The following is a 24,843-nucleotide window of genomic DNA, read 5'->3' on the forward strand; positions in this document are numbered from 1 at the left end:
AAACATTAACCATAAAGGGGAAAAAATAATAGAGTTGGAGTTGGCTACATTAAAATGAAAACCATCTGTTTATCAAAAGATATCATAAAGAAAAAAAGCTACCATAAGGAGAGTGAAAGATAAAGGAGTAGAGTAGCAAAAGGTATTTGCAGCACATATAACTTTAGGAAGGCCTAGAATCCTGAATGCTACAAAACTACTGTGCAGAAAAGAATCAGCACAGCAGGCCTGAGACTGCCCATCCTTAGAAAGTCCTGCTTGCCAGATTGACCCTTGACTGGAGTCTGGGAACATGGCTTGTAAATAATTCTCTGCACTGATATGAAAATCTTTCTAAATAATAAGAACAGCTTTTTGCGGTGATAAAAATGTTTGGAATTAGACAGTGATAATGGTTGCACAACTTTGTGAATATGCTAAAAATCACTGAACTGTATACTTCAAATGGTGGATTTTATGGTATGTAAATTATATCTTAATTTTTACAAATAATATTTAGAATATTAAGCCAGATATGTACATATCTAGAATAAACCAAATATTCTGATTATCTCTGGGTGGCATGATTAGAGTATGTGTGATTTTTATTTTTTCATATGCTTCAATTTCAGCCAAATTTTCTTCCACAAACCTGAAGTGCTTTAATGATAAACATTACTTTAAAATTACATATTATGGGGGCGCTTGGGTGGCTCAGTCGGTTAAATGTCCAATTCTTGATTTCAGCTCAGGTCATAATCTCATGATTTCATGAGGTTGAGTCCCACATCAGGGCTCTGCACAGACAGTGCGGAGCCTTCTTGGGATTCTGTTTCCCTCTCTCTCTGCCCCTCCCTGCTCGCTTGGACTCTGTCTCTCTCAAAATAAATGAGTAAATAAAAACTTAAAAAAATTATATATTACAAAATATCTTAAGATGACAATGTTGATAGTATTAAAAAAATTTTTTAATGTTTACTTTTGAGAGAGAGAGACAGAGTATGAGTAGGGGAGGGGCAAAGACAGAGGGAGACACAGAATCTGAAGCAGGCTCCAGGCTCTGAGCTATCAGCACAGAGCCCCAAGCAGGGCTTGAACTTACCGACTGGGAGATCGTGACCTGAGCCGAAGTTGGTTGCTTAACAAACTGAGCCATCCAGGTGCCCCAGCAATGTTGTTAGCATTAATAATAGTAGGCCAAGTTGGGACACCTGGCTGACTCAAGTTGGTAGAACATGCGGCCCTTGATCTCAGAGTCGTGAGTTTAAGCCCCACATTGGGTGTGGAACCTACTTAAAAAAATAATAAACAAATAAATAAATAAATAATAAATTAGTGAAGTCACAGCATTTTTGAAAGGTACCCATAAGTATTTCTGTGGAATCACAAGAAGGGACACAAATATATGCAAGTGTCACCTAGGACACTGTGACCCTCGGTTAAACAGAAGAGTTCATGCAATGAAACTATCCACAATCACCAAAATGTATATAAAAAGAGCTGTTAGAGTTCTAGTCAAAGATTACATGTAATAATGGTCTTTATGCTGACAGAAAGTTACTGCTTAAAACTTTTATTTCTTTGTCGGGATTTTTGGATCCACCATGGCATTTATTGACTTAATGAACTGTTTTTAAGGGACAATTGTGTTCCCTCCAAAAGACAAGTAAAAAATCAAATATTCTCTACATCTCTCTCATTTTATTTATTTTTATTTTTTAAACTTTTTTAAAAGTTTACTTATTTATTTTGAGAGAGAGAGCGTGCGCGTACATGAGCGGGGGGGGGGGGGAAGGAGCAGAGAGAGAGAGAGAGAGAGAGAGAGAGAGAGAGAGAATCCTAAGCAGGCTCTGCACCATCAGCACAGAATCAGACGTGGGGATTGAACTCACAAACTGTGAGATCATGACCTGAAGCTGGACACTTAACCAACTGAGCCACCCAGACACCCTGTATCTCTCTCATTTTAACTTGACAGTATCATAGTTTAAAATAACAAAATTTTCAATATACAACTTTTTGTGTTTTAGCCTAATCTGTAGAAATAAAGCATAAAGACTAGCTCTAAGGATTGGAGATGACCTACCTAGGCTTGTTGCTATAAAGACAAATTAGCCAGAAGTAAATATTGATCTAAAAGTGTTAGCATTTATTTCTCTTTAGATTCCTCCTCTGATGGGAAACAACATTTGCCTTTTTTAAAAAAATATTTATATATTTATTTGGAGAGTGAGAGCAGGGGAGAGGCAGAGAAAGAGGGAGAGAGAGAATCACAAGCAGGCTCTGTGCTGTCAGTGCAGAGCCTGAAGCAGGACTCGATCTCACAAACTGTGAGATCATTACCAGAGCTGGAATCAAGAGTTGGACACTTAACTGACTGAGCCATCCAGGCACCCCGAAACCTGTTTTATTTAATTTTATTAATCATTTTATAATTCATAATAATAGTTTTAGAAAACACAGTGATTTCAATCAAGACATATATCCCAATGTCCAGATGGGACAAATGGGAGGTGGGTGGGGGGATGGTTTAAATGGATGATGGGTATTAAGGAGGGCATTTGTTGTGATGGGCACTAAGTGTGGTATTTAAGGATTAAATCAATAAATCCTATACCAGAAACTAATATTACACTGTATGTTAACTAACTGGTATTTCACTAAAAACTTGAGGGACACCTGGGTGGTTCAGTCAGTTAAGCATCCAACTCTTGGTGTCAGCTCAGGTCATGATCTCACGGTTAGTGGGTTCAAGCCCCACTTCGGGTTCTCTGCTGAAAGCGTATATCCTGCTTGCAATTCTCTCTCTCTCTCTCTCTCTCTCTCTCTCTCTCTCTCTGTCCTCTACTACCCCCACCCTCTCTCTCTCTCAAAAATAAATAAATGTTTTATAAATAAATAAATAAATAAATAAATAGAAATTTAAAAAGACCAATCTAAAAAAAAAAGATTTGTAATGCAGCTTCCAATATATGAAATTAAATTTCAAAATTAAAACAATTTTTATCACAAACACTGACCTAAATTTTGGTGCCACATTTTATTTTATTTATTTATTTTTTTTATTAAAAAAAAATTTTTTTTTTAACATTTATTTATTTTTGAGACAGAGAGAGACAGAGCATGAACAGGGGAAGGGCAGAGAGAGAGGGAGACACAGAATCTTAAACAGGCTCCAGGCTCTGAGCTGTCAGCACAGAGCCCGACGCAGGGCTCGAACTCACAGACCGTGAGATCATGACCTGAGCCAAAGTCGGCCGCTTAACCGACTGAGCCACCTAGGCGCCCCTGGTGCCACATTTTATAAACAACTTTTCATTAAAAGCAAACTAAATATTCTGCCTCGTGATAAATCACAGTATCCCTCTGGTCTGAAACATTCAATATCTTGTGTTTCCTTTTTCTTTCTTCCATTCATTTATTCATTAAATATTTATGGAACACAATCATATCTATGTATACCCCATAGTACCTAACAATATACATAAGGCATATATACAGCCAACTTATGACTAGAGACTAATAACAGAAAGAAGACATTTTCATTATTACCTCCAATAGCGTAAACCATCCCTCCCAGAACTGCTACTCCCAGCCCACATCGAGCCTGATGAAGTGAAGACACAGTGGTCCAGTACTGGCTAAAGGTGTCAAAACGTTCTACACAGCTGAGGGCTCTGCTATCACTCCAACGACCCCCCTGCAACCGAGTATATCCACCTGAACGAAGGAAAGGAGATACACAGCAAATCCTTTATTTAAATACGCAAATGACAGACATTAAGTAATTAACTATTTCATAGCAAGGAATAAGTGCTTTAAAGCCTGCCATATATACATATTTTATTCTTAAATGCACCAAGTCCTGAAAGATTATGGCTTAAATGCAATGAAGTCAACTACGGTGTTCTACCACCTGGTTTTGGTTCTAACAGAATGTCAGATAAAACATAAAAGGAGCTGGTTAACTGTCTAGTTAGGAATTTTCATCATGACTTCTATTAACATTTTTTTCAATTAAAAATAGTGAGTTGAGTGGTGCCTGGGTGGCTCAGTCAAACAACTGACTCTTGATTTTGGTTCAGGTCACAATCTCACAGTTCATGAGTCTGAGCCCCACATCAGGCTCCGCACACTGACAGTGTGGAACCTGCTTGGGATTCTCTCTCTCCCTTTTTCTCTGCCCTGCTTTCTCTCTCTCTCTCAAAATAAATACACTTAAAAAAAAGTGAGTTGAGGGACGCCTGGATGGCTCAGTCGGTTGAGCGTCCGACTTCGGCTCAGGTCATGATCTCACAGTCTGTGGGTTTGAGCCCCGCGTTGGGCTCTGAGCTGAGGCTCAGAGCCTGTGCTCAGAGCCTGGAGCCTGCTTCGGATTCTGTGTCTCCCTCTCTCTCTGACACTCCCCCATTCATGCTCTGTCTCTCTCTGTCTCAAAAAGAAATAAACATTAAAAAAATTAAAAAAAAAAAGTGAGTTGAAACCCTTGTTTAACTACACATCCCATCAGTAAAAAATCTTTAGCATGCATTCAAAAATTATGTATTTATATATTATAGCATATATGATATCATACATCTAATTATATACAAATTATAAATCATATTACAAAGTGAATATAAAATATTATGTATATAAATCTGGACAATCTGTCTCTATATGTCACATATTAATAAGGTTTAATGCTTTTTAAAATAAAAAAGAGGTTTTAATATGTTCATCTGATACTGTGAATTATCCTGTATACTCACACTTTAGAGACCACTGGTTCCTATAATCCCTAATCATCTAAAATACCATGAAGAGTCAAAAATTTTGAAATTTTCCTTATTTTTCACTAGAATTCACATTTTTAACTTTTAAAGTAGTATTTAAGTCAGTTATTTGACAATAATTGAGCAATCCAAGAACCCAACAATTGAGATCACAGAATAATAGATGTCAAATGAGCAGCTATTTATTCTTAGGTGTATCCACTATACTACCCAATTTCTTAATCTGTAGTCTATATGTGAAATTAAATATGCCTATTTGATACACCTGCATATTCTGATGTGTAAAATAACAAAATATTGAAAGATTTTAATCCTAAAGAGAGATTATTTGTATCACCTTTTTAAAGGTTCTCACCTACTGCATACAGGTACTTTCTTGCTTTCTTCCGAGGTCGAACCTTAGATGTCTGCAGAAAATTACAAAATTTGTTCTCTTTGGAAGATTTGCACACCTCACAGTACTCTTTCAAAAGTGTTTGCAACGCAACACGAAGATTGAAATCGGACACTCCTAAAGCAAGTTTAACAAGATAATGTTTCAATCAACTTTTAAATAATATTCAAAAAACGTGTTCTTATAAAGATAAAATACAAATACCAAAAAATAAAAACTCATCATCAAGCAATGGTGCTTGTTTCCTACAATACAAATTTTATTTTTCTCATTATTACGAAAGAATATACTTTCCCTAAATCAGATTGTTTTTAACAATATGCTTCATTATATCTAGTTTGAAAACACATGCATTAGGATTTCCAAAGATGGCAAAGTGAAACAGGATCACAATTATCCAACAAAATGGAAAAATAAAATAGCCCAATACCTACATTTACAACTTAAAAACAAAAAGATATAAAATTATGTCATATACTTTTAAAAATGATAGTCAAACAAGAAACAAAAGATTCTAGTGGAACGAGGTCCATCTCCTCAAAAAGACTTTGAGCATGATTGGGTAGATTGTTCCTGCACAAGGATCCTTAGCTGAGGTGAAGTGGGGATAAAAGTCAACCTGTGTCCCACTTGGCAAGCTCTAAGATCTTGCCCTGTGAAAGGGCACTATTTTCTAATTTGCACAAAGGCACCAAATATGCCAGCAAGGGACTATCTCCAAGCCTTGAAGCCTAGAAGCAATATTGAGGAAACAAGGTCAACCAAGGAAATCTTGAGAATTCTCACTAATGCCTAATAATTTGGAAAGGTAGAATGAGCAGGTATAAAGCAGAACTGAGAAGTCAAAGAAAAAAACATTAAAAGAAATCCTTTGGGGGGCACCTGGGTGGATCAGTTGGTTAAGCCTCTGACTTTGGCTCAGGTCATGATCTTTTGGGCACTGGGCTCTGTGCTGACAGCTGAGAGCCTGGAGCCTGCTTTGGATTCTGTGTCTCCTTCTCTCTATGCCCCTCCCCCATTCGTGCTCTGTCTGTCTCTCTCAAAAATAAATAATAAAACATTAAAAAAAAAAAAAAAAGAAAAGAAATCCTTTGGGCACCTGGGTGGCTTGGTCTGTTGAGCATCCAACTTGGGCTCAGGTCATGATCTCATAGTTCATAAGTTCAAGCCCCTCATTGGGCTCTCTGCTGTCAGCACAGAGCCCTCTTTGGATGCTATGCCCCCCTCTCTCTCTGCATATCCGTGGCTCACATTCTCTCTCTCTCAAAAATTAATAATAAAACGTTAAAAAAAAAAGAAAAAATAAATCCTTTATAGGGCCATCAGTAAATGTAGAATCACCAGAGCTTGCCATCTAACAGAGCACAGTACCAGCTAAAGTCCACACTAGTAAGACACATCCTTACATGGGTTAAGTAAGCCCTGACACAAGATCAATAATTGGATTTGAGAGAGAGCTCAGAGCCCAGGTCCTTAAGCAAATATCTAAGCCTTACCAGATCTCTGTTCTTCTACCACCATCATACCTTTGGTTAGAAAGAAGTGGCCAAAATACAACACAGTCCTCAAATTTTAGATGTAAGAAACAAAGTAGTTACATTAGTAGGCAAAAAAGGTGTCAAGGAGAATTAACTCTTACATTATCAGAGCTAAACTGGTTTAAACAAAGTTTCTCATGTTATGCATAGATCTCATGTTGAGCAATAGATCAAGAAATAACAATTCAACTATTAAAATATATCCCAGGAGGGGCGCCTGGGTGGCTCAGTCTGTTAAGCATCCAACTTCGGCTCAAGTCATGATCTCGTGGTTTGTGAGTTGGAGCCCTGCATCAGGCTCTGTTCTGACAGCTCACAGCCTGGAGCCTGCCTTGGATTCTGTGTCTCCCTCTCTCTCTGCCCCTACCCTGCTTGTACTCTGTCTCTCTCTCTCTCATTCTCTCTCAAAAAGAAATAAACATTATATTAAAAAATAAAATAAAAATTAAAAACTAAATAAATAAAATATATCCCAGGAGAAAGAAAAGAAGGAGATTGAAGAATTCAGTCTGGAAGAAAACATTAGCCAAAAACAGAAACAGACTTGCCATAAATGCTTCATAGGATAGAATTACTTAAGAATATAGATCCTATTGGGGTGCCTGGGTGGCTACGCATCTGGTTGGTTAAGCATCTGACTCTTCACTTTGGCTCAGGTTATAATCCCACAGTTCGTGGGATCAAGCCCTGCCTCAGGCTCTGCACTGACAGTGCGGAGCCTGCTTGGGATTCTCTCTCTCACCCTCTCTCTGCCCCTCCCCCACGTGCATACTGTCTCTCTCTCTCTCTCTCTCTCAAAATATGTAAGTAAACATTTAAAAAAATATAGAGACCCTATTTAAAAAAAAAAAAAGCTTGGGGTACCTGGGTGGCTCAGTTGGTTGAGAATCCAGCCCCTTTTTTTTAAATGTATTTATTTATGTATTTATGTATTTATTTATTTATTAACGTTTATTTATTTTTGAGACAGAGAGAGACACAGCATGAATGGGGGGAGGGTCAGAGAGAGAGGGAGACACAGAATCATAAGCAGGCTCCAGGCTCTGAGCTGTCAGCACAGAGCCCGACACGGGGCTCGAACTCACGGACCGCGAGATCACGACCTGAGCCGAAGTTGGACGCTTAACCGACTGAGCCACCTAGGCGCCCCTGTTTTTATTTATTTTTGAGAGAAAGCATGACAGTGCGAGCAGGGGAGGGACAGACAGAGAGGGACACACAGAATCCAAGTCAGGCCCCAGGCTCTGGGCTGTCAGCAAAGAGCCCGACAAGGGGCTCAAACTCACAAACCACGAGATCATGACCTGAGCAGAAGTCACTTAACTGACTGAGCCACACAGGTGCCCCAAAAGAACTTCATTCTTTCTTTCCTTTTTTTTTTTTTTTTAAAGTAGAGAGCTAGAGAGAGAGAGAAAGAGAGAATCCCACCCAGGCTCTGCACTCTCAGCGTTGAGCCCGATGCAGGGCTTGAACCCATGAACTGGGGGATCATGACCTGAGCTGAAACCAAGATTGGATGCTTAACTGACTGAGCCACCCAAGCGCCCCCCTCTCTTTTTTAAATATTTGAGAGAGAGAGAGCAGGGGAAAGCTTTTGCCCTATTCCTAAATTCTCATGATTCCACAGAAATGTGTCTGGATAATTTCTCTTTTCTTTTTTAGCATTTAAATACAGTCAGTCTTCATTATTTGTGGACTCCTTATTTGGGAATACATGTACTCACTAAAATGCATTTGTAACCCAAATTAAAACTCACAGAGCTTTCCTAGTCATTCACAGATATGCCACAGAGTGGCAAAAAGTATGAATCACCTGACATGCATGTTTCCAGGTGAGAACTGAACAAGGTGATGCTTTGCCTCTTATTTCAGCTCTCATACTATAAACAAATGTCCTTTTCACAGTCTCTTTGATGCCATGCTTTTCACATTTTTGTGCTTTGTTGACTTCATTGTTAAAAATGACCCCACGCCTACTTTTGAAGTGCTGTCTAGTGTTCCTAATTGCAGGAAGCCTGTGATATACCTTATGGAATTAATACATGTATTGGATAGGTATCATTCAGGCATGAGTTATAGTGCTGTTGGCCATGAATTCAACATTAATGAATCAAGTATATAAATTAAATAAGGTGCTTCTGATAGACACACACATAAAACAAGGTTATGTATTGATCATCTGGCAAAAATATTGTGACCAGAGTAAGAACTTACCCAGTATTTCCCTAGGAACAATGTTTCAGTATTTGCCAATTCAAAGTTTGTGGCAACTTTACAGAGCATAATGACTGTGAATAATGAGAACTGATTAATATATGTGTCTTAATAAAAGATAACATTCAGAAAAACCTACAAAATTCTGTTAACACTGTTAAGAGTAGAAAAAAACTAAAAATCCACATTAAGTATAATTTTTTTCTTTTTTTTAAGTTTACTTATTTATTTTGAGAGAGCACAAATGGGGAGGGGTAGAGAGAGGGAGAGGGAGAGAGAATCCCAAGCAGGTTCCTCTGCACTGTCAGTGGGGAGTCTGATGCAGGGCTCAAATTCATGAGCCTTGAGATTATGACCTGAGCTGAAATCAAGTCACAAGCCTAACCGACTGAGCCAGACGGGCACCCCCATATTAAATATAATTTTTTCACAGAATTACACCTTTAATGCTAGTGGTGTATTTAATTTATAAGAAGCTCATTTGCGGGGCGCCTGGGTGGCTCAGTCAGTTGAGCATCCAACTTGCACTCAGCTCATGATCTTGCAGTTCATAAGTTCAAGCCCTGCATCAGGCTCTGTGCTGACAGCTCAAAGACTGGAGCCTGCTTCAGATTCTGTGTCTCCCTCTCTCTGCCCCTTCCCTGCTCAGGCTCTGTCTCTCCCTGTCTCTCAAAAATGAATAAATGTTAAAAAAATTAAAAAAAAAAAAAAAAGAAGCTCATTTGTAACTCAGTCGTATCCTAAAGTTTCAATGCACAATAAGGGTAAGAGCTTCAAATCTTAAAACCAGGTCTAAGGTAGGTGGTTTTTTTTTTTTTTTGAATTAACTTTTTTTTTTTTTTGAATTTACATCCAAATTAGTTAGCATATAGTGCAACAATGATTTCAGGAGTAGATTCCTTAATGTCCCTTACTCATTTAGCCCATCCCCCCCTCCCACAACCCCTCCAGTAACCCTCAGTTTGTTCTCCATATTTATGAATCTCTTCTGTTTTGTCCCCCTCCCTGCTTTTATATTATTTTTGCTTCCCTTCCCGATGTTCATCTGTTTTGTCTCTTAAAGTCCTCATAGGAGTGAAGTCATATGATTTTTGTCTTTCTCTGACTGACTAATTTCACTTAGCATAATACCCTCCAGTTCTATCCACGTAGTTGCAAATGACAAGATTTCATTCTTTTTGATTGCCAAGTAATACTCCATTGTATAAACATACCACCTCTTTATCCATTCATCCATCAATGGACATTTGGGCTCTTTCCATACTTTGGCTATTGTTCATAGTGCTGCTATAAACATGGAGGTGCATGTGTACCTTTGAAACAGCACACCTGTATCCCTTGGATAAATGCCTAGTAGTGCAATTGCTGGGTCATAGGGTAGTTCTATTTTTAGTTTTTTAAGGAACCTCCATACTGTTTTCCAGAGTGGCTGCACCAGCTTGTATTCCGAAGGTCTAAGGTAGTTTTTAAAAATAAATTTAGGATGCCTGGGTGGCTCAGGTCACGGTTTTTGAGTTTGAGTCCTACATTAGGCTCTCCACTCTCAGTGCCAAGTCCGCTTTGGATCCTCTGTCTCCTTCTCTGCCTCTCCCCCACTTGTACTCTTTCAAAAATAAACAAACATTAATAAACAAACAAACAAACAAACAAACAAATAAATAAATAAATAGATTTAAATATGAGGTGCCTGGCTGGTTCAGTCAGTGGGCAGGTAACTTTTAATACTAAGGTTGTGGGCTCAAGCTCCACATTGGGTGTAGAGAGTACTTAAAAATAAAATCTTAATTAATGAATAATTTAAATACATATTATCATTCTTCTAATATAACAATTTAAACTATTTTATACTATGATGAAAAGTATTTTCAAAGTTTCATACCTAAAGATAATTCAAAGGCTACTTAGAAGCTATGATACTGTATCAATATAAAATTCATTTTTATTATTTTTTTAAATGTTTATTTATTTACTTAGAGAGAGAGAGAGAGAGCATAAGCAGGGGAGGGGTAGAGAATGGGAGACAGAATCCCAAGCAGGTTCCACAGGGAGCCCAACTCAGGGCTCAATCCCACAAACCATGAGATCATGACCTGAACCAAAATCAAGAGTTGGACAATTAACTGACTGAGCCACCCAGGAGTGAATATAAAATTAATTTTATAAAGAGAAGACTTACAGGATTTATTGAGTTTGGGTTTTGTTTTTAGCATATGCATTCTCCTCAAATGACAGGTTTTGCTGAATTTATCTTACACTGAAATATAATCAGTATTACCAAAAACAGCAGTGGTATTTTAGTTCTGTCACTGATTTTATTTATACCTCTAATCTCCCTTAGTATTTAATCTCGAGAAAGGTATGTAAAGGTTTGATTAAAATAATGGCTACAAATACTGAATACCACTATCCACAAAACACAAAACTTGTATCTTGCATATAGTAATCATTCAATAAATGTCTGCTATTGGACTGAAAAATGAAAAAATTATCACATTTCAACAGAAAAAGCCACTGGATATTGACTCATTTGACAAGCAACAAAAAAATTACCTTCAATATACTTTAAAAGCCTCTGAGGAGGTAATAAAGGGAATCGAATTGGTTCTAGCACTTCCACCACGTATTTTCTTCTTTTTCCCAGATCCTTCAGAATCCATTGCATTGCAGCTAAGAAGACCTGATATTCATCCTCAATACTAAGCTCTTCGCTTCGCAAAATTTTGATCAGTTGATCTTTTGTAAGTGCCAGGAACTCTTCCCCACTATGAACCTCCAAGAAATGGACATGAATGTAGTTTTCTGTGAATTCCAAAAGATCATGGCAGGCAATTTGCTCAGAGAACTGAAAGATCCCAATGCAGTTCAGTGGATCAATTTGTCCTTTCAGAAATTCACAGCAAAGATTAACAACTTCAGTCAACTGTAGCATGTCTGCTGCAACAATCAACTCCTGGACATTATTCACGCCTATGTTCACTATACCTAGGGAAGTAGGGAGACAAATTAACCAAAAAATAAAACAAACATTTGACTTATGGTCAAAAAGCATTATTTATTTAATATAATTTAATATATTAACTGATAGCTTAGTGTTTGCAGAGTTGATAGATGCTAAATAAAAAGCAACAGGGTGCCTGGGTAGCTCAGTTGGTTAAGCATCTGACTTCAGCTCAGATCATGGTCTCATAGCAGCTCAGAGCCTGGAGCCTGCTTCGGATTCTGTACCTCCCTCTCTCTCTGCCCCTTCCCTGCTCGCACTCTTTCTCACTCTCAATCTCTCTCTCTCTCTCAAAAATAAATAAACCTTAAAAATAAACTTTTTAAAATAATTTTTAAAAAAAGCAACAAAGGATTTGTGGAAAGAGCAGAAAACTAAATGATGATAATTAACATTTATGGAACACTTACAATGGATAGACACATTAATTGTTTTAGACATTCATTTAACTGTCACCACAACCCCATATAATAGATATTATTTTTTTCTTTTTCTATCAAAACAGAATCAAAAACTTTAAATAATTTGTCACCAAGTCACATGATCAAGTGATTGGGGTAAGGATTGCTATCAAAGTCCATGCTTTTAACATAAGGCTGTTTAACATAATGCATCTAACATTTACTAAGGCACTGAGGTGAGTAACGCAGGGTCTCCATCTTCAATTATGATAAAGTGCCATACAAACATTAATTTTTAATACTAGGTATAATTAGGAGTCTATACCATATGAGAAGTTTTAAATACTTAACATTTAGTAACTATGTATACCACTCTCTTTCTAGATGGCTTCACTTTCATATATTTACATATGTGACTTTGAGAGAATACCAAATAGTCAATTATATTTAGAAGGGGAAAAAAAAACCCACTAATTCTCCTACCTGATAAGGATAAACTCTCAATTCAATCTTATACTTGCCCTTCATCCCCTTTATGATATTCACTCCACTAAACTATTTATCTAAAGTTTGTATTCCCAATAAGATTTATAAAGTCTGTTGGGGGGAAGGTTTGTCCCTTCTGTATTCTCAATGCCTAGCATCCACAGGTGTTCAAAAAATTTGTCTTAAATAAATGAATGGCCAAAGAGATTATGGTAAGAGGAAGAATATGGCTTGTTGAATGCAAACGGGGATTTCTGAAAGTATAAGAAATGGAATCCACCATGGGAGCAAATGGTAGTGGCTGCAGAGAAAATGGAGGTAAGACTTAGTTGAACGAAATGAGAATTCACTACAAATTTGGACAAGGTAAGATTATGGGTTGTGATCTATGAAGACTGAATGACTGTTACTGGATAAAGCCAAGAGTTACTTGAGAGCAATACAAAGAATGCCCTATAACTTAATAAGGCTTTATAGCTTACAAAAAGCACTTTTACATTTATTAAAATTTATCTCATTTAACCTTCACATGAATTATGAAATGCTATCCCCACTTAACAGCTAAGGAAAATGAGTTCTCACAAGCTGATTTCAAATTTGTAAGTACCTAACTGCACTATCTATAAAGCTCTGTGAAGGCAGAGGCTCTGCCTATCTGGTGTACTATCATATCCCAAGTGCTTAGCTCACAAAAAGTATTCATGTGGAGCGCCTGGCTGGTTCAGTCAGTAGAGCATACAACTCTTGATCTCGGGGGTTGTGAGTTCAAGCTCCACATTGGGCATAGAGCTTACCTTTAAAAAAGTATTCATAAATATCTGTTGAAAGAATGAATGATTGACTAAAGAAATGGAAATGCCTTGTATCAAATAGCTAATTAGTGACAGAACTAGATCACAAACCCAGGTTATTTGATTTTAAGTGAAGTATATAAAAATCTAATGTGAGAAAAATCTGTTAAGATCTGTTAGAACTGGGAATGGTTAATAAAGAATGTATAGATAGGGGCGCCTGGGTGGCTCAGTCGGTTGAGCAACCGACTTCTGCTCAGATCATGATCTCACGGTTTGTGGGTTCAAGCCCCGCATCAGGCTCTGTGCTGACAGCTCAGAGCTTCAGATATTCAGATACTGTGTCTCCCTCTCTCTCTCCCCTCATCACACTCTGTCTCTCTCTCAAAAATAAATAAGGATTAAAAAAAAAAAAAAGAAGAATGTATAGATAAATCCAAAGGAGAGATCAATAGAATAACAGGTTTTGCTGTGCCCACATCCCCCCAAAAGGAAATGCTATTGCAGTGAAAGAACATGTTTTTTAAGAACAAATTATATCAAAGACTGCAAAGTTCTCTGTCCAATAAATACTCAATATCCATTTTCTTTTCATCCTTTACTAAGAGAACCTTGATTTTGCTGTGGGTGGTAATTGTGCTCTGCTGCAAATTACATTTCTTAGTCTCCCTTACAGATAGGGATGAGTTATTTACTATTTGGCCAATGGGATATATGCAGCAGTTACTGGGTAGGGCTAACAGAAAAAGTTAAAAAGAGTATATACTTAGCTAGCAGGCCCTTCTGTCTTTTCCCCTTCCTCCTTCCACTGGCTGGAGTTCAGCGATATGAGATTAGAAGCTACAAGCCATAGATGGTAGAGCGAAATGTTGGGAAAATAATAGGATGCTAATGACATCATGAAACCACCCTACCATCCTTGGAATGCCTACTATGAATTCACTTTTGTGGAAAAATAAATTTCTATCTTGTTAAGCCACTTTATATCTTCTACTAGTAGCCAAATGCTATTCTTAACTATTTTAACCTTAAATTTCAGTATTCTAGAATGTTGTTTCTCCCAAATATGCTCAGTACTATTTATTTCTCTGGGTTTTGCTACTTTTTTTTTTTTTAATTTTTTTTTTTCAACATTTATTTTTTGGGACAGAGAGAGACAGAGCATGAACGGGGGAGGGGCAGAAAAAGAGGGAGACACAGAATCGGAAACAGGCTCCAGGCTCCGAGCCATCAGCCCAGAGCCCGACGCGGGGCTCGAACTCATGGACCGCGAGATCGTGACCTGGCTGAAGTCGGACGCTTAACCGACTGCGCCACCCAGGCGCCCCATGCTACTTTTTTTTTTAATGTTTTATTTATTCTTGAGAGAGAGAGAGAGACAGAGCATGAGCGAGGGAGGGGCAGAGAGAGAGTGGGACACAGAATCCAAAGCAGGCTCCAGACTCCAAGCTGTCAGTACAGAGCCTGACGCGGGGCTCGAACCCACAAGTGGTGAGATCATGACCTGAGCCAAAGTCAGATGTTCAACCGACTGAGCCACCCAGGCGCCCCTGGGTTTTACTACTTTTTATCTATTTGATGGAAGTGCTAATCACCAACAATATGATGATAGTACCGGGAACATTGTCTTTCAATAAGTATCTCTTGTTGCTACCCTTAAACAGAGGCAGAATAGACACTTTGCAGTATTGCTTCTGTTTTTATGTAGTTCACTAATTCCATCAGATTAATCTGTGTTAATTTACATTTTGGAAATAAAAGAAGCAGGGGCATTTATGAAACAGTTTTCAGCTCACACAAATCATTTACAAAAGGTAAAAAAAAATCCTTCAACGCTAATTTGTACATTAGCCAATAGACAGGGCTGCATTAAAGATAGTAATTTTTAGGGGCGCCTGGGTGGCTCAGTCGGTTGAGGTCCGACTTCAGCTCAGGTCCTGATCTCGCGGTCTGTGAGTTCGAGCCCCCCGTCAGGCTCTGGGCTGACAGCTGGGAGCCTGGAGCCTGCTTCACATTCTGTGTCTCCCTCTCTCTCTGCCTCTCCCTCACTCATGCTGTCTCTCTCTGTCTCAGAAATAAACATTAAAAAAAAAATTTTTTTTAAAGATAGTTTTTATAATCTCCAATTTAAGAGTTATTTTCTGATATCTTCCAAAAAGCAATATGAAGAACACAAAGAAATGACCTTTTGTCATTTTCCAGGCTTAAATACCATGCGTTAAATAAACAATATTTTATCAGATCACATAATTATCTCCCATCAAGTAGTTCTTTAAGCATGATGACCAAACACAGTCTTTATTTTCAAACATGTTTTCTAATTATAAAAGTAATATATATTCATCACAGAAAAAAACCTTAAGGCATAAAAGTATAAAAATGAAAATGACACATTTTCCCACAGACATACACATAAAGTGTATTAACACTTTAGTGCATTTCTTTTTAATCTTTTTCCCATGTATATTTATGTTACCTATCATATAAAACTTAAACTTCATAGTTTTTGTGTGCATTTTCTAATGTCATTAAAACTCTTCAAAAACATTTTAAAAATAAAAGTTTTAAATAAAATGTATACATGCTGATTGTAAATCAGAAAAAAAACAGAAGAGGGGAAAATAAGGATCATCCATATTCCATCATCCAGAGATAAATACTTATCAACACTCTGGTCTTTTTCCTGTGCGCAAATACAAATAATTTTTTCCTTTACAAAACTAGAGAAGTATTTATATCCAATTTTTTTTTCATTTTATATATTGTAAACACTCTTCCATAATATAATTGAAAAATCTAAAAAATATTCCATGATATATACATGTGCCATGATTTATTTAATCATATATCCTGAGGGACAATTAGATTGTATTCAATTATATATTATTGTAAATAATGCTACAATAAACATCCTGGTGCGTAAACATTTGCCTGCAGCACTAATTGATTACTTATGATTCCTAGAAAAGGAATACTGGGTCAAAAGATAGAAACCTTTCAAACACTGATGATAGCGTATTGTTAAATTACTTTCCATATAAATTGTATCAACTTATTTATATTCCCATTGCAATACCTGAGTGATTACACCACTCTTCACTCAAAGCTAAAGGCTCACTTGACATACCTGTATATATGAAATCTAGAAGTATTTGAAAGATTCCAGCTTCAATTCCTAGAATCTGTACAACATCTTTTGAGGACTCTTTCATTCCTCCAGTAAACAAAGCTGCAAAGTAAGGGCTACTGGCAGCCAACACCAGCCGATGAACTTTAAAAGTTTCCTTCCCAACTTGCAGCTGCACATCACAGAAATGCTCTCCATTCCTCATTTTATTGATCTGGGCCAAGATGAGTTGGGCATGTTTATCCGATGAAAAAGGACTATCACCAGCCTTGGGACAGTCCTCATTAGCCATGATGATGACAGATTAATTAAAAGAACTGTTGCCCATAATCTGGTCCTATCCTGAAAAACAAAATAGGAGACCAGACAACGTATTTTTGTGCTTAACATGTCTTCTATTCATACACATATCAAACATTGACCATGTTCAAGAAGCTTATAATCTAGTTAGGGACATAAAACACACGTGTGGCGCCTGGGTGGCGCAGTCGGTTAAGCGTCCGACTTCAGCCAGGTCACGATCTTGTGGTCCGTGAGTTAGAGCCCCGCGTCAGGCTCTGGGCTGATGGCTCAGAGCCTGGAGCCTGTTTCCGATTCTGTGTCTCCCTCTCTCTCTGCCCCTCCCCCATTCATGCTCTGTCTCTCTCTGTCCCACAAATAAATAAACGTTGAAAAAAAAATTAAAAAAAAAACAACACATGAAACAAATAAGGACTAAACTATGTAATACTTTCTTAATAGGGTTTCAAAGAAGGGAATAAGTAATGGGGCCTAAAATAATTGGAGGACGCTTTAGAGCAGAAATAGGACCTGAGAGGGGTGCCTCGGTGGCTCAGTCAGGTAAGTGTCCGACTTTGACACAGGTCATGATCTCGTGGTCCGTGGGTTCAAGACCTGCATTGGGCTCTGTGCTGACAGCTCAGAGCCTGGACCCTGCTTCGGATTCTGCGTCTCCCTCTCTCTTTGTCCCTCCTCCACTAACACTCTGTCTCTCAAAAATAAATAAACGTTAAAAAAAAAAAAAAAGAAAGAAATGGGACCTGAACGATAAAGATTAACATATGAAGAGAGGAAATAAGCCCTTCTGGGTGAAGTAAAGAAAATAAGGCACAAAGGCATAAGTTTTTGTATACTGTAGTAAGGGAAGAACATACTCTAGTCAGAACAAATTTTCAAAAACCAATTGTGGGAGTGCCTCAGTTGGTTGAGCAACCGATTTCGCTGCTGTCATCGCCAAGTCCTCTTTGGATCCTCTGTCTACCTCTCTCTGCCCCTCCCCTGCTCATGCTCTAGCTCTCAAAAAATAAACACTAAAAAAAAAAAAAAGTGATCAGGCCAACTGCTTACTTACAATCCTTCAATTTACACATTTCTCTGAGCACACAAAGCCCTTCAAATCTCACCTCTACCTGTCCAGTCCTATTTCCCATACTCCTATTTGAACTTAATACCCCAACAAAACCTAACAATTTGCAGTTCTCTAAAAGTGTCTCTTTCAAGGCATCCTTCCTCACCTTTTCCTTTTGGATCTTTGCTATAATTCAAGACTCTGTTCAAACATAATTTCCTGCAGAACCATCCCTGTTCCTCTCTCCTCTGGATTTGGTGCTCACCCTAAGCTTACCTATTTTACAGCCTATATCACACTTTACCTTGTCAGATACTACCACCTTACTCCCTATAGATATATATGTTCTCTGAAAGCTCCCTGAAAGACAGTCCCTTAAAGGAACAGACTATCTTTCATAGCAGTAGCGCCAGTATCTAACATACATGAGGTTTTCAACTGTTTATGAAATGAATGAATACAATGAGAAATAACAATAGCTTAGGTTGTTTTTATTTGTTTAACTATGATAATTATTCCACACATTCTGCCAATTGTAATTCTCACAATAATTAAGAGTCTAGAAGAAAAGATACTTTTATTTGAGGGGTGCCTGAGTGGCTGAGTCGGTTGGGCATCCGACTTCAGCTCAGGTCATGATCTCACCACTCATGAATTCAAGCCCTGCATCAGGCTCTGTGCTGACAGCTCAGAGCCTGGAGCCTGCTTCAGATTGTGTCTCCCTCTCTCTCCGCTCCTCCCCTGCTCACACACTCTCTCTCTCTCAAAAATAAACATTAAAAAAAAATTAAAAAAAATAAGATACTGTTATTTGAAGTGAGAGATAAAGGGGCACCTGGGTGGCTTAGTTGGTTGGGCATCTGATATTGGCTCAGGCCATGATCTCACAGCATGAGTTCGGGCCTGGCGTTGGGCTCTGTGCTGACAGCTCGAAGCATGGAGCCTGCTTCAGATTCTGTGTCTCTTTCTCTCTCTGCCTCTCCCCACCTCACATTCTCTCTCTCTCTCTCTCAAAAATAAACAAACATCAAAAAAAATTTTTTTTGAAGTGAGAGAGAAGGAAACTGAAAAAGTTTCCCAAGGACACAGTGTTAGTATAACAATACTCTCAATATTTGAATCTAAGTCTTTTTACTCTAAATCCTGGCCTTTTCCCACCATATCACATGCACAGGAATTACTAGGCCAGGTTATAGAGAAAAAAGGCTTTGAAACTCAAGTGCAGAAATGTAGACATGAGCCTTTATAGGCTCAAGAGTAAACATGACAACAATCATGTTTCAGAACTGTTATATGAACCTTCCAAGGGATGAACTGAGAGGCAGCAAAGTCCCTGAAAACAGCTTTACAGCTTCAATAATGAGAATCAAGGGATAAATCCAACTTACTTTTTGAATAAAGAAGCCTACTGAGATTCAGTAATATAAGACATCTGGAGATGAAGCACAGGGGAAATCTAAGATGACTAAGGTTTTGTAATTTAGGCACCAAAGGGAATTAGTAATAAGACTGACAGAAAGGTGTGGGCTGATGTTAGAAAAAAAAGTGGTTAAGTTTATAGCAATCAGTCAAATTTATCAAAGTAAAACTAACTAAGCTGATTATCATGATTATCTAGGAATTCAGAAATTTGATTAAGAGGTTCCAAGTCAGCTGCTAAAACTTCACATCAGCATTTACAGAATGTCAACATATTACATTTAGCAGGCATATAAAAGCAAACAGTGCATTTGTCTCTACATAGAAATTTGACCTGCAGATATTATTAAACATGACATGGCTGTTAGGCTTTTTTTTTTTTTTTTTTTTTTGCTTTAGATTTCTTCCAGTCAGCAGATTTTGGACCCCAGTGGCTTAATTACAAGGTATCTTCCTCTAACCCCAACTTCAAGGCATCAAGCATTGCCACTGAGCTAAAATGCTGCCCCCTGCTACAAAAAAAAAAAAAAAAAAAAGGGGGGGGTTCACTGAATATCCATCCACTCTGGTAGCCGACAGCAGAAATTCTAATATTACCATGCTTCTTAGTAACTGCTGATACTACCCCACTGCCAGTGAAGAACTTCATTCCAAACGGCAGCACACGCGTACTTCCAAAAGGAAAGCACATTAACTCCGGGAAACTGCATATGGAGGTAAAGGACGTACCTCAAGAAACCAAACCACGAAAGGCAGATAATTAGATGGAGATGCTCGGAAGTAAAGAAGACCTGTCTGGTGGCCTTGACTTCATTGCTGAGAGCATCGGGAAGCTCCTTAAGCAAAGGGTGTCAGAAAAAAGCAAGCGTCAAAAAAACGAGGCTCTTTGTGTGTTTGAATTGGGGACCTGGAGAGTCACAGCTACCGCGACACTACAAGCAGATAAACACTGGGCACTACCTAAATGGCGGGTAAGGCAACTGAGACTTGTCTGGGGCTAGCGGACAGGCTAGGGGCCTGAGGATTCCCCGGTGGGGGCGGGGAAAGGAGAGGCAGAAGCGGAGCGGACCAGACCTAACGAAAGGTGAGGGCGAAAACATTTCGACTATCAGAGGCACGCCTGAGCTGCATGAGGAACCGGTTCCAGAGGCTCCCCTCCTTAGGGGTCCCAAGAGCTGTGAGAGCCGAAGAGGACATTCCCAACCCTGTCATGGTCGCACCCGGACGCAGGCCGTTCTTACCCGCCTCTTCCCCTTCCCGCCGGCGCCTGCTCAGGCTCTGCGCGCGCAGTCGCTACCGGCGCCAGCGCCGGCGCGGAGAGGGCGGGGGGGAACAGCAGGGCCAAAGAGGCAGAGGTGACTGGGAAGTGCGGTCAGCGCAGAGCTGGAGGCGAGGCCAGGCCCACTGGAGGGTGCCTCTCGCCGGGTCTGCGCGTGCGCAGTGTTTTTCCTCTCGCGAGTAGCGGCGGCTCCAGGGACAACGGGGCTCTGGCCTAGGGCGGGTGCTGGATTCCCCGCTGGCGAACTGCCCTGCTGCAAGCCCAAACTCCTGCGTGTTGGCGCTGGCCCTCTCGACAGTGCCATTTAACCTACTTTCCATCCTTGTGGCGTCCCACACATACAGCAAACCTCAGTGTTAAGGAAGGACTGAGACAACCCTCCCTGCCCCCAACCCCCCACCCACACGCTGTGCTTCTCTTTTTTTTAATTGAGATGTAATTGATATATAACATCATATTAGTTTCATGTGTACAACATGATACGGTATTTCTATCTTCTCTTTATTCTTTACCATTCACTCAAATCATTTTCTAAGTTTGCCTCTTTGAGCCGGGCATTGTAGATGGATGCCTACTTTGAGGGGAGAACTCAAAACATCTAGTTCTTTTCATGGTTGAACCTCACAATATGTTACATTAGTGAAAGTCAACCTTCTCTTTTTTTTTTCTTTTTAGGATTTATTTATTTTTGAGAGCGCGCAAGCAGGGAGAGGGCAGAGAGAGAGGTAGACAGAAGATCTGAAGCGGGCTCTGTGCTGACAGCAGCAAGTACAATGTGGGGTTTGAACTCACGTAATCATGTCCTGAGCGGAAACCAAGAGTCGTCGCTCAACCGACTCAGCCACCCAGGTGACTCTGAAAGTCATTCTTAAAAGCCCCAGAAAACTTGTTCAGATCATGCCAATGTACTAAAGGCCCCAGGTAAGTTTGTGGCTGAGGTCAACTGTTTGCTGAGAGTCCTCCTGCTAACTTTTTTTCTGTTTTTACTGAGAAAAACTGAGAAAGAAAGGGAAAGGAGACATGAGCGTGAGCTTCATTTATTCATTGATTCAACCAAAAATTTTTTTTAATTCAATCAATACTTAATGAGTGCCAACAATTGGCCACTTTAGGTTGTGCTGATATAGCAGTGAACAAAAAAATGACCTGTTCTTGTGGGATTACATTCTGATTGAGGAGGCAGAAAATCAACAAATAGGTGAATAAATATATGATATATCAGGAGATGATAAGTGTTACGAAGAGGATAAAGAAGGATAAGAGGATAGAGTGACATACTGGAGAAGGGGTACTATTCTAGACAATGTGGTCAGGGAAAACTTTCCTAAGAAGGTAACATTTGAGTAGGGGCCTGAATGGAGAGAGGGAACCATGTAAAAGAGAATTCTAGACAGAAAAATAGGGGCGCCTGGGTGGCTCAGTCAGTTAAGCGCCCAACTCTTGGTTTCAGCTCAGGTCATGATCTCACAGTTGTGTGAGTTTGAGCCCCACATTGGGCTCTGTGCTGATAGCTTGGAAACTGTTTGGGATTCTCTCTCTCCCTTGCTCTCTGCCCCTCCCCCACTCGCACTGTCTCTGTCTCTCTCAAAATAAATACATAAACCTTAAACAAAAAAAGGTAAATGCAGGGCACCTGGCTGGCTCAGTCAGTAGAGCATATGACTCTTAATCTCAGGGTTATGTGTTTAAGCCCCACTTTGGGGGTAGAGTTTACCTAATAAGAATAAATAAATAAAAAGAAAAGTACATGAAACCTTCCTATGGTGAGAGTATGCTTAGGATATTTAAGAAACAGCAAAGAATTGGGGCACCTGGGTAGTTCAGTCAGTAAAGTGACTGACTCTTGTTTCTGCTCAGGTCATGATCTCGAGGTTTGTGGGTTCGAGCCCCTCATTGGGCTCTGCACTGACAGTGCAGAGCCTGATTGAGATTTTCTCTCTTCCTCTCTCTCTGCCTCTCTCTCTCTCAAAATACATCTTAAAAACTTAAAAAAAAAAAAAAAAAGAAAAACAGCAAGGAAGCCATTGTTACTGGAGAAATATTAGCAAGGGAGAAGTCTTAGGGTATGAAGGCAGACAGGTAGCTAAGAGCAGTATCACTTAGTGTCTTTTATACAGGAAGAGCTTTGGCTTTTTTTCTGGGTGAAATAGCTATGCTGTTGAATGTGTTTTTGTTGTTATTTGTTTTGTTTTCCAAATGACAAATGTCTCAAACATTTATGCATATAAAAATCTAGTCAACTGAGTATTTACCCAAAGAATTCAAAACCACTAATTTATTCACTTTTTTCTTTTCTTTCATTTTTTGAGGTAGGCTCCACACCCAGTGCAGAGCCCAATGCAGGGCTTGGACTCATGATCCTGAAATCAAGACCTGACCTAAGATCAAGAGTCAGACACTTACCCAACTGAGCCACCCAGGCATCCCTTGAAAACACTAATTTGAAAAGACATATGCACCCCTATGTTTACTGAAACATTATTTACAATAGCCAAATTATGGAAGCAACCCAAGTTGCTTATAATTAATAAATTATATAATATATAATTCTGCTTGTTAATTAAAATTGAAATATATAATGGAGTATTATTCAGCTGTAAAAAAGAATGAAGTCTTGCCATTTGCAACAGCATGAATGGATCTAGAGGGTATAATGCTAAGTGAAATAAGTCAGACAAAGATAAATGCCATATGAGTATACTCACATATGGAATTTAAGAAACAAAGCAAACAAAGAAAAAAAAAAGATGAGCCAGAAAACAGACTCTTAACTATAGAGCACAGAGGGTTACCAGAGGGGAGGTGGGTGGGGGAAAGAATTAAATAGGTGATGATTAAGGAGTGCATATGTTGTGGTGAGCACAGAGTGTTATATGCAAGTGTTGAATCACTATATTGTATGCTTGAAACTAAGATAATACTGTATGTTAGCTAACTGGAATGTAAAAACACCCAAATTGAGTTCAGTCTTTCGAATCCTTAAAGAACTAGATGTGTTCCCGAGATCAGATTGTTGAGCAAACAATTGTTGAGCAAACTTTAGGGCCAGTTTGTCTCTCTAGTTTAGGCACTCTTCTCTCATGCCCTGATCTCTCACCCTTTCCTCGTATGTTGGTTGTAAACATACATGATACAAGTAAAATATGTATGTAAGCTTACATAAACAAGTCCTTATGTCATTTGTGTCTCCAGCTAACCCTGAGACCAGGACATCTGGATTTGGAGAGCAACTGAGCAAGCAAATTGTAAGATTGGGTGGATGTGGTCATTGTGTGATGTGGAATTTCAGCAGTTCTAAATGGTTGAAGTAGAGTGGAGAAGAACAGTCATGATTCACCTGCTGTTGATAAATGTTTAAAACTAACATTTTTTAAAGTCGAGTTTATTGAGGTATAATTTACATAGAGTAAAATTTATCCTTTTTGTATATACACTTCTGAGTTCTTTTTTTTAAGTTTATTTTAAGAGAGTGAGTGGCGGGGGGCAAAGAAAGAGGGGGACAGAGGATCTGAAGCTGGTTCTTCAAGGACAGCAGAGAGCCCAATGCGGGGCTCAAAACTGCAAACTGCAAGATCATGACCTGAGATGAAGTCAGATGCTCAACCATCTGAGCCACCCAGGCACCCCAGCAGTTCTGAGTTTTGACAAATGCATTGTGTTAGTCCAGGTTATCCATAAAGCAGATGCCAATATAAGATTAAACATGCAAGGATTTGGGGGGAGGGGCAACACATAGTAGAAATGAGGAGAGAGCCAAGAAAGGCTAGGAGAACTATCTGATCACAATGCAAGCCTGATCCAGAGTGCGCAAAAGAAGGAGAAAGGTTCCATTCCTTGAATTCTAGAAGTCTAAAGAAAGATCAACAGGCAAGGATTTTGGGAATCTTTGAGCTAAAACTGACCTTCAGAGAAACTTTTGCAATGGACCCGCCTTAATATTCCCAAGTCATTGTCTGGGAATAGACCATTGAAATGTAGCATTGGTTCAAATAGGATGATGAATTTCTGGACCCAGCCGGTAATGCCCTTGATCAGTTATGCTTCCTGAAGTTGAAAGTCTGCCAGGCACATTCAGATGGCATTGGAAGTATAAA

General features: G+C 39.0%; 1 protein-coding gene across 6 annotated transcripts in view; it reads right to left on the reverse strand.

Moving 5' to 3' along the window:
* IPP (intracisternal A particle-promoted polypeptide) overlaps nt 1-20,899 on the reverse strand; it is a 41,725-nt gene extending 20,826 nt beyond the window's left edge. The window contains exons 1-5 of one of the 6 annotated variants that reach the window (XM_015066872.3): nt 20,712-20,864; nt 16,704-17,045; nt 11,451-11,882; nt 5,110-5,265; nt 3,532-3,699 (exon numbers count right to left, since the gene is read on the reverse strand). In XM_015066872.3, coding sequence (XP_014922358.1) covers nt 3,532-3,699; nt 5,110-5,265; nt 11,451-11,882; nt 16,704-16,995 — 1,048 coding nt within the window. In that variant the 5' untranslated portion in view covers nt 16,996-17,045; nt 20,712-20,864. Of the gene's footprint in view, nt 1-3,531; nt 3,700-5,109; nt 5,266-11,450; nt 11,883-16,703; nt 17,046-20,199; nt 20,682-20,711 lie in introns of those variants that run through there. The other 5 variants (XM_053213419.1, XM_015066871.3, XM_053213422.1 and 2 more) reach the window with 5 other exon arrangements.
* Between the last annotated feature and the right edge of the window lie 3,944 nt (nt 20,900-24,843).

Source organism: Acinonyx jubatus, chromosome C1 (genome assembly GCF_027475565.1).
Source record: "Acinonyx jubatus isolate Ajub_Pintada_27869175 chromosome C1, VMU_Ajub_asm_v1.0, whole genome shotgun sequence".
Taxonomy (NCBI): domain Eukaryota; kingdom Metazoa; phylum Chordata; class Mammalia; order Carnivora; family Felidae; genus Acinonyx; species Acinonyx jubatus.